General features: G+C 36.0%; 1 protein-coding gene across 1 annotated transcript in view; it reads right to left on the reverse strand.

Moving 5' to 3' along the window:
- Positions 1–14414, reverse strand: part of Skint6 (selection and upkeep of intraepithelial T cells 6) — a 482358-nt gene that overhangs the window by 430809 nt on the left and 37135 nt on the right. The window contains exons 3-4 of the mRNA NM_001103199.1: positions 2613–2960; positions 815–1096 (exon numbers count right to left, since the gene is read on the reverse strand). Coding sequence (NP_001096669.1) covers positions 815–1096; positions 2613–2960 — 630 coding nt within the window. The remainder of the gene's footprint in view (positions 1–814; positions 1097–2612; positions 2961–14414) is intronic.

A 14414-nucleotide genomic window follows, 5' to 3' on the forward strand; every position in this document is an offset into this window, starting at 1 on the left:
TGATGGTATTTAAGCTATGAGATAAAAGGAAACAGGAGAGAGTAAGATGTCAAAAGTTGTGTCTTAGAAACTTCAATGTGAATATTACAGTTAGTTTTGTTGACTAGAGCCTAACTAGAGTCATCTGGGAAGAAGAAATCCTAATTAAGTACTTGTCTTTGTCAGATTCATTTGTGCCCATTTCTTGATTAATGATGAATAAGATAGGCACATCCCATCAGAGGTGGCTGGTGACGTCTTTGAGAAGCTGTGAAAACCAGGAAGACAATGCCAGTGAGCAGTGTTCCTCTGTGTTTTCAACTTCACTTCCTGCCTACAAATTCTGATTTTTTTTAAATTCTTTTTTTGTTTGTTTGTTTATTTCAAGACAGGGTTTTTCTGTGTAGCCCTGGCTGTCCTGGAACTCACTCTGTAGACCAGGCTGGCCTCGAACTCAGAAATCCACCTGCCTCTGCCTCCCAAGTGCTGGGATTAAAGGCAAGCACCACCACGCCCGGCTCAAATTCTGATTTTAAGCACCTGTTTTATCTTCCTTTGCTGATAAACTACAATGTAGCAGTATAATCCAAATAGACTCTTCCTCCACCCCAACTTGTTTATGATCATGATGTTTATCATAGTGAAAGAAATGGAATCTATAATAGTGAAGGATAAAGAGTGATAAAATAAATATATCAAAGAAAGTAAGAGATGTTAATCTAAGTAATGAGTAAGGCCAAGAGAAAATAAGTCTTTAGAAATCAAGTCAAGGGGGAATAGAATAATAAGTAGTATGACAATGGCAGTTAGTGAAGAAAAAAAATACACATTATACCTGGTAGGACAAAGCTTATGCTTTCTTCTTGGTGAGTTACAAAGTTTTGAATGTAGCAGGCAGCACTCCAGTAGGAGTTGGATTTAATAAAAAGGTCCATTGTCATGTTGAAAAATTCATTTTCATCCTGTGAATGGGATTTTGATGTAGCTGGAATGTACTCTCCTTTGCTGTCTCTCCATTCCATGTGAGGCTGTGGGAACCAACCTCCTGAATGACACTCCAACCTCACACCTGTGCTGTTTGGGGGATGCATAAGAATCTGTATGTCTGAGCTTGTAGCTGGTTGAAAACAAAACAGGAAAATACTAAGGTTAGGTATTATGGAAGAGGACATAATAGAAAAATAAATGCTTTTTTTTTTTCTATTTTAATCCCAGTTTCAAAAGACAAATAGTGAAAAGGCTACAGGGCTCTGTTTTCATAAGATGGTTGTGATAATCGCAAGAGCTAGATGGAATGGATGTAAGATGCAGTCAGCATCATGTCCAAATTAAGTCAGCTGAGAAAAGACCTATTTCACTTGGTTATTCATTTATTTAAAATATTTTTAATATTTACTAATAATAGAAATGGAGCTTGGTCTTTCGATTACAGGAACAAATATCTAAACCTCATAGAAATTATAATTTACTGTTTTTGTTTTACCATTGTAATGAGTTACATTGAGTGCCTATAAACAGATTATAAAAATAAGTTTCATTTTAAACACTATGGAGTGACATTAGTTAAAATTACCTCTATTTTACTTATATTTAATTTTATAAAATGTGTTTCATATAAAAGGTAATACATTAATGCTATGTAAAGTTTATACTTATTTAGAAAAAACTGAACATGTCTGAAATTTTCAGGATCATTTCAGAGAAAATTTTGTGATATATATTGGCAAAGAAATTTATGGAGTTATAAGGCACAGATCAGTCAAAACTGATCTGTCTAGTAAAATGTCTCTGGAATCAAGAACATATTTTATATCTGGGATGACATGGTAGCTCTTTGCTACATATGACTACTAAACATGGCAGAGGGCTGCATTATGTCCCTTTATTACATGACAACTAATATAGATTAATCATCTGGTTCTAGAATGCTACATAAATGTTCACATGGGTATGGATTTCTTCAGTTTCCTTTAAGCCTTTCACTTTACCTTCATTTAATTTTTCTGTTAGAATATTTCAGAGCTAGTAAAGGAATATAAATTGAATACATACTTCATAGCATTATATCTGAGGAGAGGGAAATTTGCAGTAAAAATTTTAGATTTACAAAAATTAATTGGGCAATGAGTAGTCAGTTAAATGATTTGGACAGAAATGGAAAAAATCTATTTCAGTAAGCATATTTTTTACATTAATGAAATTTTATGCAATATATTCTGATAATTTCCGTTTATCACCTCTAGCTATATCTTTCCCAGCTCTCTATACACCCATTTTTTTTACTGAAAATCATATTTTTGAAAATCAGTTCAGCTGGAAATACTAAATGTGTTGTCACAAATATTTGAAAAGTTAGGAAAAACAATCCAAAAGGAATCTGATAAGATGTTGAAATCTAATAGTGCATTTAGATATAACAAGAAAGTTTTTCCTCATATAACAAACTTCTCTGCAATGCAGTAATTTTCATTTTTGATCTTCCATAACATCCAATTTAAAAAGTAAATGCATACAGATCATCTTGTTAGTCAATCCATGCAATAAGAGTTAAACACTAAGAATTTTCATCTACTCAATACTATATAGGTTTTGAAACATAGGTACACAGCAGTAGCAGAGGGATCCATGCCTACCTGTGACCTTGACTTCTATGATATGCTCTTCATAGAACTTGTCATCTTTGAAGAAGCAGTGGTAGGACCCACTATCAACACTAGTTACTTTAAAGATCCTGAGGGTTACTTTCCCTTTCCCGATGTCATCTTTCAGGAGTTCAGTTCTCTCTACATACTTGTAGACAATTGCTTCATTCAGGTCTTTACCATTTCTATACAGGTATACTGGCTCTGAATAGCGATTCTTGAACCAGCGAATTTCCATGTGCTTTGCTTGTTGTGGTGGAGACAACTGACAACTGAGTTCTAGATTTCCACCCAATGGAACCAAGACTGGACTCTCTAAGCCATTCACAGTGAATTGTTCTGTGGAGGATTACAACAATCAAAAGACAAGGGTAAAATGAATAAACATGTTCAGACCTCTTGTTGAAATTATTCTATGTTGATCCCTCCTCTGTCCTCTCTCCCTCTCTGTCAAACATTCACATACACTCACTCCACTTAAGAGCACTTTGTTTATTCTGGATGTATCTTAGTGATAATTACATAGTTGATAAGAAGCAGAAAGTGTTACTGCAAATGGTTAGAGAAGTTTTTCAAGAATTACTGCAAGTGCTGAGCCACTTCAAGACAGGCTAGATTCAAGGCATATCAAGGTAAGGTGCAAGATAGTAGAGAAAATGGTAGCATAAGTAGGCCATGTCATGTAGTAGAGATTTTGATGAATTTAAGTTTCAGGTACATTACATGCTCCACTATGTTCATAGCAGCCTTATTTATAATAGCAAGAAGCTGGAAAGAACCCAGATGCCCCTCAACAGAGGAATGGATACAGAAAATGTGGTACATTTACACAATGGAGTACTACTCAGCTATTAAAAAGAATGAATTTATGAAATTCCTAGGCAAATGGATAGACCTGGAGGGCATCATCCTGAGTGAGGTAATCCAATCACAAAGGAACTCACACAATATGTACTCACTGATAAGTGGATATTAGCCCAGGAACTTAGGATACCCAAGATATAAGATACAATTTGCTAAACACATGAAACTCAAGAAGAATGAAGACCAAAGTGTGGACACTTTGCCCCTTCTTAGAATTGGAAACTATCACCCATGGAAGGAGTTACAGAGACAAAGTTTGGAGCTGAGACAAAAGGATGGACAATCCAGAGACTGCCATATCCAGGGATCCATCCCATAATCAGTTTCCAAACGCTGACAACATTGCATACACCAGCAAGATTTTACTGAAAGGACCTAGATATAGCTATCTCTTGTGAGACTATGCGGGGGCCTAGCAAACACAGAAGTGGATGCTCACAGACAGCTATTGGATGGATCACAAGGCCCCCAATGGAGGAGCAAGAGAACATACCCAAGGAGATAATGGGATCTGCAACCCTGTAGGTGGAACAACATTATGAACTAACCAGTACCCCAGAGCTCTTGACTCTAGCTGCATATGTATCAAAAGATGGCCTAGTCGGCCATCATTGGAAAAAGAGGCCCATTGGACTTGCAAACTTTATATGCCCCAGTACAGGGGAACGGCAGGGCCAAAAAGTGGGAGTTGGTGGGTAGGGGAGTCGGGGGGGAGGGTATGGGGGACTTTTGGGATAGCATTGGAAATGTAAATGAGGAAAATACCTAACATATATATATATATATATATATATATATATATATATATATATATATATCCATATCCCATGAGTCTTGAGATACATACACAATGATATGATTGTAGACAAGTATGTGGCGGGTTTTGTTACCCCTTTGTGTTAAATCCTCACCTTTTTGGTCATAAATATAATGAGGCCATGACCTCCATTGCTCTGAAAGGTTCAATAATTCACCTGGGCCTTATAATATATTCATGACATAGCCATTTACCCATGTGTTCCTGATTTACCCTGATAACATCATATATGTCATTTGATGAATGTTTTACTAAGTTGTATGTAATTTTGTCCCTCATGATTCATACGGTGTTGGTGAAGATGGTTAGTTCAATAAATGTATACAGTTATTCCAAAGCAGGATATACACTCAAAATTTAGCAAAGTGCTATACTATAAAATTGAGTCACTCAGGGCAATACTCAGCTTGAAAGCTATTGTTCTTCCTGATATAGAGTAAAATAAAGCAGGGCAGAGTCAGAATTATACAGGAAACAGAAATGCAACATAGCTCAATATTGTGACATTAGAATATTTCAAATCAAAATAACAAAAAACTAGCAATCTATTATTAGAAGTCCTGAAATCCAAACCACTGGCAACAAAAAATAGTGTCACTAAAGAAAACCAGACAACTGTTATATATTGCTGGTAGCAAAACAGAATGATACAGATATTATGGAAGATAGTTTGGAAATTTTTAACAGTGCCAGATTGAGCTTACTATATTGCTATAGCTGTTGATCAGTGCTTAGCTCATCCTTTGCTAGAGAAGTTTCTTTTTCAGTAGTTGGAAATGAACAGAGACCCACAACATATGGAGAAAGTGAGAAACTTTAGTGTAGAGAGAATCTCTTTTGTACTAAATGTATATATCACTTGTCAATAAAAACTGATTGACTGATAGCTGGGGCAAGAAAAAGGAAGAGGGAGTTCTGGTAGGAAGAAAGATTCTAGGATATAGTCAAGCACTTGAGTATTTGCCCTGGAACATGCAGGAGGAAAGAAGCATGAGAGAGGTCCCAATTTAAAGAGCATAGCAGAACTCAGATTAGAGTAACAGAGATATTTAGTTAAGAGATAGATGGATAACAAGCCAAAGTTAACAGCCAAAGTGTTTTTAAATATACTTTGAATCTCAGAGTCATTATTTCTAGGACCTTTCAGTAGGGAGGAAAAACATACATTTTACAGGTAATATCCATTGTAATAGTCATGTTATCCAAATGTACCGCCTGAGAGGACCCTAGTAAAAGATGGGGAGTCAGGATAGCCAGACAGGAGGTCTGGTCTCTGAAAGGGAGGGCATCCCACAGTCACAACTCTAACCAATAATTATTCCTGTCTGAAAGAATTACAGGGATGGAAATGGAATTACCTGAGGAAAAGAAGGTCCAGCAACAGGCCAAAAGTGGGATCCAACTCAAGTGTCCCAAGGCCTGACACTATTACTGAGACTATGGAGCACTCACAAAAAGGAACCTAGCATAACTGCACTCCAGAAGACCCAATAAGAGTCAGATGTGGATATTTGTACTCAACCAATGGGCAGAAGCAGTTGACCCTTATTGTTGAATTAGGGAAGGCTGAAAGAAACTTGGGAGAAGGGCAATCCTGTAGTAAGACCAGCATTCTCAATTAATCTTCCAGATCCCAAGATCTCTCAAACACTGGACCACCAACCAGGCAGGATAAACCAGCTGATATGAGGCCCCCAACACACATACAGTTGAGGACTCTATGGTCTTTGCTTATTCAGAGATGGTGTACCTAACCCTCAAGAGACTAGAGGCCCCAGGGAGTTTAGAGGTCAGCTGGGGTAGGGGGTGGGGACATCCATGTGGAGACAGGAGTAGGGAGGAGGTATGGGATGTGGAATAGTTGGAAGATGAACAGGGGATGGGGGAATAAAATCTGGAATTTAATATAATAAATAAATTAATTAATTTAATAAAAATAGTGAAAGAAACCAGAGCTTCAGGAATGCCTCAAAGGAGAAAAGCTTCCCAGAAGCCTTTCTATACATGAGCCTAGTAAAATTGGTTGATTAGCAGATTTTCTAACCAGAGCCAGAAAGCAGCAGAAAATGTAAATGTGAAGGTGTCTCTTTTAAGAAGTCCCTACTGGGTGGTGGGGAGTGGGGGGGGGCACCCTCTCAGAGGCAAAGGAGAGGAAGGTAGGTTAAAGAACTCTGGGATGGGGGAGAGGGAGATGGGGCACATTTGGGAATATAAACAAATAAAATAATGAATAAAAAAATGTCCTCTCTCATAGTGCACCCTCATGTTACAGTAGCTGTGGTTTCTCCCATGGACAACCAGATTATAGCACACTAGAGGGAGTTAGGCCCATGGGAAGTTTAGAATCCAATTCAGGTCCATGTGAGAGGAGTATACTGCAACCTGGAAGTCAGAATATATTCAGCCAGAGTTAGGATATAGATAAGGACTGCAGAGTAGGGACAATATCCTGCAATATGAGCTAGATGAACAGCTGAGGTGGAGCTAATGTCAGAGCAAGGTGCAAACTGAGAAGGTCTAAGTGTCTAAACTGATAAAGTATTGAGTTTGGAAAACAATAAAAAGAAGGGGTGTTGGGTATATAAAAGTCACAGGAAGTAATACTTAGTTTGAATACAAGAAAGTAAAGTCTTTGAGGAGAGGTTTTAAGATTTTAAAAGAAAAACTTTTTTTTTTTGGTTAAAATGGAGAGAAACACAATGACACTGTACATATGAATTCTATATGAGCCTGTTTCACTTACATATGGTTATTTACTTTCAACAGTGGTCACAGTTTTGTATATCCCCATTAGGAAAAATCAAAATAAGGTAGACTTGAAAAAAAAAAAGAGAGACAGTAAAAAAAAAAATGATGCTAGATTAGGGACCAGAAAACAGAGATTGGGAGAATCTATGAATCAATATAGGGAACATTCAGAGAGGTCCAATCTAGAACATGTGATGACATCAGAGAGGATAGTTCCAGATAAGAGAAATCTAGATTTATGAAAAATTAGAATGTCAGTCCATAAAAATGGAATATATTGAATTAAAATCCCAGATTGTACTTACTGGTGTATATTAATGTCATACAATAGATGAAATGGTTTATATTGTAGAATTTTAAGAGTTGTGTTATGTACACATGTTGGAGCATCATACTATTGATGCCTTTTCAGAATTGCAATGGGTATTTGCTTTGAATTCTGAGAAGGATGCTTTTGAGACTATAAATTGAATTTTTTGGTTATTTTATGTATTTACATTTCAAATGCAATCCCTGTTCCCAGTTCAGTTCCTGAACCCTTTGCAAATCCCCTTTCCCTTATCCTCTCCCCCTTGATTCTATGTGTGTGCTCTCCTACCCAGATACCCAATCCTGCCTCACTGCCCTAGAATTTGCCTGTGCTGGTGCATTGAGCTTCCACAGGACCAAGGGACTCCACTCCCATTGACTGTCTTGGAGCTGCCTTTGTAGATTGGGGCTAATGATGCTTTGGCATGTGTATCTATTGTTTTTGAAAATATTGCATAGAAATTGTTACAGATATATCAGAGTCTTACAGAACAGTCATGGGAAAATCTAACAGGAATTTAAAGAATGTGCTCATAGAACAGAAGGAGAATAAAAAATCTCCAAGGACTAGATTAAGTGGTGTTTTGTTGCCTTTAAACTTTTTAAATGTTCAGGAAGCATAGCTGTTAAAAAGCACTGGGGTATTTTTAGAAAGGACTGCTTAATTAGCTCAGCCAATAGAAGTCCTAATTTTAGAGTGGAAGAAAAGAAGTATGTTCCATTGGAGAGTAGATTTTTTATTTTTTCCAAAAGGAAAGAAAAGATATGTTTTCCAACCAAATTGTTGGAAATGAAGCCAGTGGCAGACTACCTGAAGATTTTATTCTGAAGACAGAAAGAAAAAAAATTAAAAAGAACAACAAGACATGTAATGTGTGTATATATATATATATATATATATATATATATATATATATATATATATATATATATGCTGATTCCTCTACATGGATACAGCTGTGAGATTGGCTGAGATCTAAATGTCTATGTATAGCCAATAAATCTTGTTGGCTACAGAGACCTCATGACTTATTACATGTCATCCTTTCATATAACAAGGAGATTTATATTGTAGTTTGGTTGTATAGTCAAAACTAGCTTATAAAGAAATTAAGATGTCTTTCACCTACTCAGAGAATCAACTTTAATTGATGTATGCATGTTGCACATTCCATATATAAATATGCAATATATATGTGGAATATATATGTACACACACACACACACACACACACACACACACACACACATATATATATATATATATATATATATATATATATATATATATGTTAATTACTTGCGAAGGTTTACAAAAAGGACCACATACCAATAAAATGGAGGCATATTTGACAAAATAAGTAGCCTAGGTAACCCAGCCTCAGAGAGCCTCAGTTGCTGTTTCATCAATACTTGTTTCCAGAACAACTTCAAAGCAGCTAGCTCATTTAGTCAAGCCTTTCAGACTATTCCATTCAGAATTTCTTTTACACCTGTATTTTCACAGAGATTAGAAACTTGGCAGTAAATGTGGCATTTTCTTTTGAAAAATTTGGCCATTTCCCCAATTTCCTTTGGGACTCCCAGAAGGAATGCAATGCTCCAAGTGAGAATCAATTTTAAGAAGGCAACATCCCATTCATGTAAGGCACTGTGGGTAGGTTATGGCCATTCTTTGGATGATGGGTGCTTGTCATTAGAAAGGGTTTGGTTACAAGTTGTTAGTGGTCTTTATCAGTGAGAAAACAAACTATGGAATACTAGTTATAAGAGGCTGAACTGGGGGATTTTTCTCTCTCTTTTTTCTCTATCTTTCATTCTTCTTTAGGTTAGAGGAAAGGGTTTTAAAAGAAAAAAAGGTGATATAGACAGGTATAGCAATGACATACGAATAATAAAAAGGGTAGATTATTGAATCAACTCTTAAAGCAAAGAGCTTTTATAAGCCATAATCTTAAATTGGTATAGATTTTTGAATATGCAAAATTTTGCATACTAAATTGAGGTTATATTTGCTTACACTGGTGTATATTAATTATATTTATGCAAAAATTAAGGTTATTTTTGTTACAACATACTGTATATTATATTTCAACTCTTCTATAAGGTATTGAACTTAAGAAATTCATTGAAAATGCAATGTTTCATTTCAGTACTTAAAAAAATACTATTACTAACTGTTCAGAATAATTAAGTAATACAAGTTAATAGTCAAAAATTTCAACTCATGATCATGTCAGATAGTAGTCAAATTTATGAAAGAAATATGCTTCCAAGTTTGACTGAATAGGAAATATCTAGAAACAAGAAACATTTTCCTTTTGATATGTATTATGAAAAGGTAGATAATCTTCAAAACCTCAGAAATCTATGGAATATGGCATCTAAAAAAGTTTTATTATTTTAATGCCTTTTTGACAACAAGACATGTCTGTTCCTTGTAACACCCCCATGCAATTTCAAATAAAATGATGAGCATTGAAGAATCTCCTGATGGAGTTTGCTTCAAATGTGGTAAGCAGCAATGGGCAAAAAAAAAAAAAAAAAAAAAAATGCCCTTGCTTCAATTACAAAGAGAATACTGTCTAAGATATACAAATCTGATCTCAGGGAAGTCAAATTCCAAGCTTTGCAAGGACAGTGTAAGGCAACCCTTCATAATTCCTGTTTCAAAGGAAAGTCTGTAAGATATATGAGGTCAGAAGGCTGAAGAAGAATGCTCTAGTGTCACAGAGGAATTTGGGGGGCCTATCCAGGAGAAAAAAAACCAAAAAACAAAAAACAAAAAACAAAAACCACTAATAACTAGCAGATGATCTTCCTAAAATGACTTTGCCTTAGATTAAAACTCTATGATTAACTTTGGTAGGCAAGGCCCATGAGAAAATCATTTTAGGAAAGGTTTCTTATTATTAATACGCTTTTCCTGTTATTATTACATATATAACAATCACTAGGTATTAGTCCACCCTTTTGAGAAGATCTCTGCAAAACTACAAATATGTACTGTATTGTTGTGATGCTATATAGACAAGTAGATGATTCTTTTTCCTTAATGATGATCATATAAGAATTCCTAAATTTATAGCATTCATTAAGCTCTTTTAGTAACACTATTAAGTCCTTTCTGATAGTCAGAACTGCAATGAGAACTTTGCCAGTCTTTAGTGTCACTTCTGAGATAGTAAACAGACATTCCACTGCTCAAAGCACACACCAAAAGGTTGTAAAACTATTAACCAAAGGTCATAAAAGGGAAGTAATGATTTATTATAGGTACTAAGACAGAAGATAAAATATTAACTGGGTTTGTCTATACAAAGCTTCACTAATAACCTAGGTATGGTTTTTAACTCTTCATGAATATGTGGAGCCTAGACAGGAGATAAATGTTTAGCCAGATAACTACTCCTAGTGGGTATGCATGTAAACATTCACTATTGTAGATTTTCAATAAATTTAATATTGAAATTTATGTGTAAATTTGTTATGAACAATTTACCATGTGATCATGTATTCTGAAAGATATATAAGTGCTGAGGACAGAGAGGAGTAAGAATCTCCCTTGTTCCACTTAGAATCATTCCACTTTCCCCCTTTTTCTTAGAGAGCTGTTCATAGAAAACATTTTGCACCTTAGAAATAAAATGCTAAATTCATTTTTAAAAGTGTCTTTAATTCCTTTGATTCCTTTTCTTCCTATGATTTCAACTAGCTGGCTGAAAGTTAGAGCTGCAAGGTTCCTGCTGAGATAGGAAAAAATCAACAAGATAGATAAACTCTTGGCAAAAGTAACTAAAGGACACAGAGATAGTATCAAAATTAACAAAATCACACAAAAAGGGAGTCATATCAACAGAAACTGGAGAAAATTTTTTTAAAAAATCCTTACATGTTGTGGCAAAAGCCTTTACTCAAAAGAACTGGAAAATCTAGATGAAATGAATGACTTTCTAGACAGATACCTCATACCAACATTAAATCAAGAGAAGGTAAACTATCTAAACACTCCCACATCCCCTAAGGAAATGGAAAAACTTCTTTAAATCCTCCCAATATGAAAAAGAAAAGCCCAGGTTCAGGAGGCTTTAGTGCAAAATTCTATCAAACCTTCAGAGAAGTGCTAATGCCAACACTCCTCAAAATAATCAATTAAAATAGACACAGAAAGAACACTACCTAATTCATTCTATGAAGCCACCGTTACTCTGATACCTAGACCATGCCCCCCCCAAAAAAAACCCACATTGAAAAGAATTTCAATCCAAATTTAATAATTAATATTGATGCCAAAATACTCAATAAAATCCTAGCAAACTGAATCCAAGAACATATCCAAGCCATCATTCATCAAAATCAAGTAGGCTTCATCTCAGTTATGCAGGGATGTTTCAATATATGAAAATCCATTAACATAATTCACTATATAAACATACTAAAATAGAAAAATCATATGATAATCTCATTAGAGTCTGAAAAAGCCTTTGACAAATTACAACACTACTTCATTTTAAATGTATTGGAAAGAACAGGAATTCAAGGCCCCATACCTAAACATAAAAAAATCAATATACAGCAAACCAACAGTCAATAAAAAAACTAAATGGAGAGATACATTAAGTAATCCCACTAAAATCAGGGACAAGACAAGGCTGCCCACTTTCAACACATGTATTCAATAAAGTACTTGAAAATCTAGCTAGAGCAAAAAGACAACAAAAGGAAATCAAGAGGATACAAATTGTAAAAAAGCCAAAGTATCACAATTTGTGAATGATATGATAGTGCATATGTGTGACCACTGAAATTTTACCAAAGAAAGTCAACAGCTGACAAATAACTTAGACAAAGTGGCTGGATATAAAATTGTAGCCTCAAACAATGTAGCCTTTTTTTTTCTTCAAATGATAAATGGGCTGAGAAAGAAAATAGGGAATCACAACACTTTACAATAGTCACAAATGATGTAAAATGATGTCAGCACTCTAATACTTCAGGTTCTAAGGCCAACAATTGCTTAATGGGACATCATAAATCTAAAAAGGTTCTGTAAGGCAAAAGGCACAGTCAATAGGACAGACATATCAGCAACCTACAGATTGAGGGGATTAAAAAACTTCACTAACTTCACATTCTGTGTAGAGCTATTATTCAAAATATATAAAGAAATCAAGAAGGTAACCTTCACAAAACCAAATAACCCAATTAAAAAATGAGGTCTAGAGCTAAACAGAATTCACAATAAACAATTCTTGAATGCCCATAAAGCACTTAAAGTAATGTTCAAAGTCCTTAGTCATTAGGGAAATGCAAATCAAAAGGACCTTGAGATTTGACCTTACACCAATCAGAACGGCTAAGCTAAAATATTCAGGTAACAGCACATGTTGGTGAGGTTGTGCCTAAAGAGGAACATTCTTCCATTGTTTGTGGATTTGAAAACTGGTACAGCCACTCTAGAAATCAATCTGGTAGTTGCTCATGAAACTGGATATACCTCTTCCCAAAGACTCACCTATACCACTCTTGGGCATATATCAAAAAGATGCCCAGTCATGCCACAGGGACATGTCCTCCACTATGTACATAGTGGCCTTCTTTTTAAGAGCCAGATGCTCAAAACAACCAGATCCCCTTAAATGAAGAAAGGATACAGAAAATATGGTTTGGAATACTATTCAGCTATTAAGATATAGGGCATCATGAATTTTTAGGCTAATGGATGTAACTAGAAAATATCCTGAGTGAGGTATCCCAGACCTAAAATGACATGAATGGTATATACTCACTAATAAGTGGATATTACCAAAAAAGTTCATAATACCTAGTATAAAATCTATAGAACTTGAGTTCAAAAGCAGGAAAGGCCTGAGTGAGGATGCTTCGATTCCACTTATAAGGGGGAAGAAAGTAATCCAGGGGTTAGAGTAAGGGAGGAACCGATACAGGAGAGGGTAGAGGGAGTGGAAGGGGTAAAGGGATCAGGTATGGGGAGGAGGACAGCAGAGAAACCCGGGGGTTCAGCAGAATGAATGGAAATTGCAGCCTCATGGGGTTGGAGGTGAATGGACCCTCTAGAAATTATCAGAGTCCTAGGACATAAGAGACTCAGGACTCAATGGGAGTGAACTTAGATGAAATGCCCAACAGTAGAGAGAGGAGTAACTTGAAGAGTCCATCAGTAGTAAAAAGACATAGCCTCACATGGAAGGATGAGGTTACTAACCCACAGGCAAAATTTCTGACCCACAATTGTTTTCTCTTATAAGCACTTCAGCAAAAAATGGTGAAGGGATGGAGGAAAAGGCAGTCCATTAAGCAGCCCAACTTGAGATCCATCTCATTGGGACACACCAAGGCTTGACACTATTACTAATGCTATTGTGCACTTACAGAAAGTAAGATAATATGGCTGTCTTCTGAGAGGCTAAAACAAAAACTGACTGATATGATACAGATACTTACACAGAACCATTGGACTGAAGTCAGAAACCCCTATGGTTGAATTAAGGAAAGGATGGAAAAAACTAAAGAGGTGCGTGACCCCAGAGGATAGCAGCAGTCTCAAGGAACCCAAACCCATAGGAACTTCCAGACTCTGAGTCACTAACCACAGTGTACAGGAACTGGTCTGTGGACCCTGATACATATATAGCAGAGGATTCCCTTTTCTGGATTTAGTGGGACAAGAAGCACCTAATCCTCAAGAATCTGGAGGCCTCATGAAGGGAGAAGCCCTGGTGAGAGGAAACATCCTCCTGGATGTAGGGGTGAGGAGGAATGGGATGAGGAACTGTGACAGGGGAAATCTGGAGGGAGCAATGGCTGGATTGTAAATATAAGTGGTGGTGGTGATGATGATGATGGTGATGATGGTGATGATGATGATGGTGATGATGATGATGATGATACTGTGCTCAAAATAGCAATACTGTCTTAAGCAAAGCAATATAGGCTCAGAAAAACACTGTGTGTTTTCCCTCATATGTGGATCCTCTCTTCTTTCACATATGTATATCTATACCAGGAAAGAAGTTTAAAAGATAGATTAGTAG

Source organism: Mus musculus, chromosome 4 (assembly GCF_000001635.26).
Source record: "Mus musculus strain C57BL/6J chromosome 4, GRCm38.p6 C57BL/6J".
NCBI classification, from domain to species: domain Eukaryota; kingdom Metazoa; phylum Chordata; class Mammalia; order Rodentia; family Muridae; genus Mus; species Mus musculus.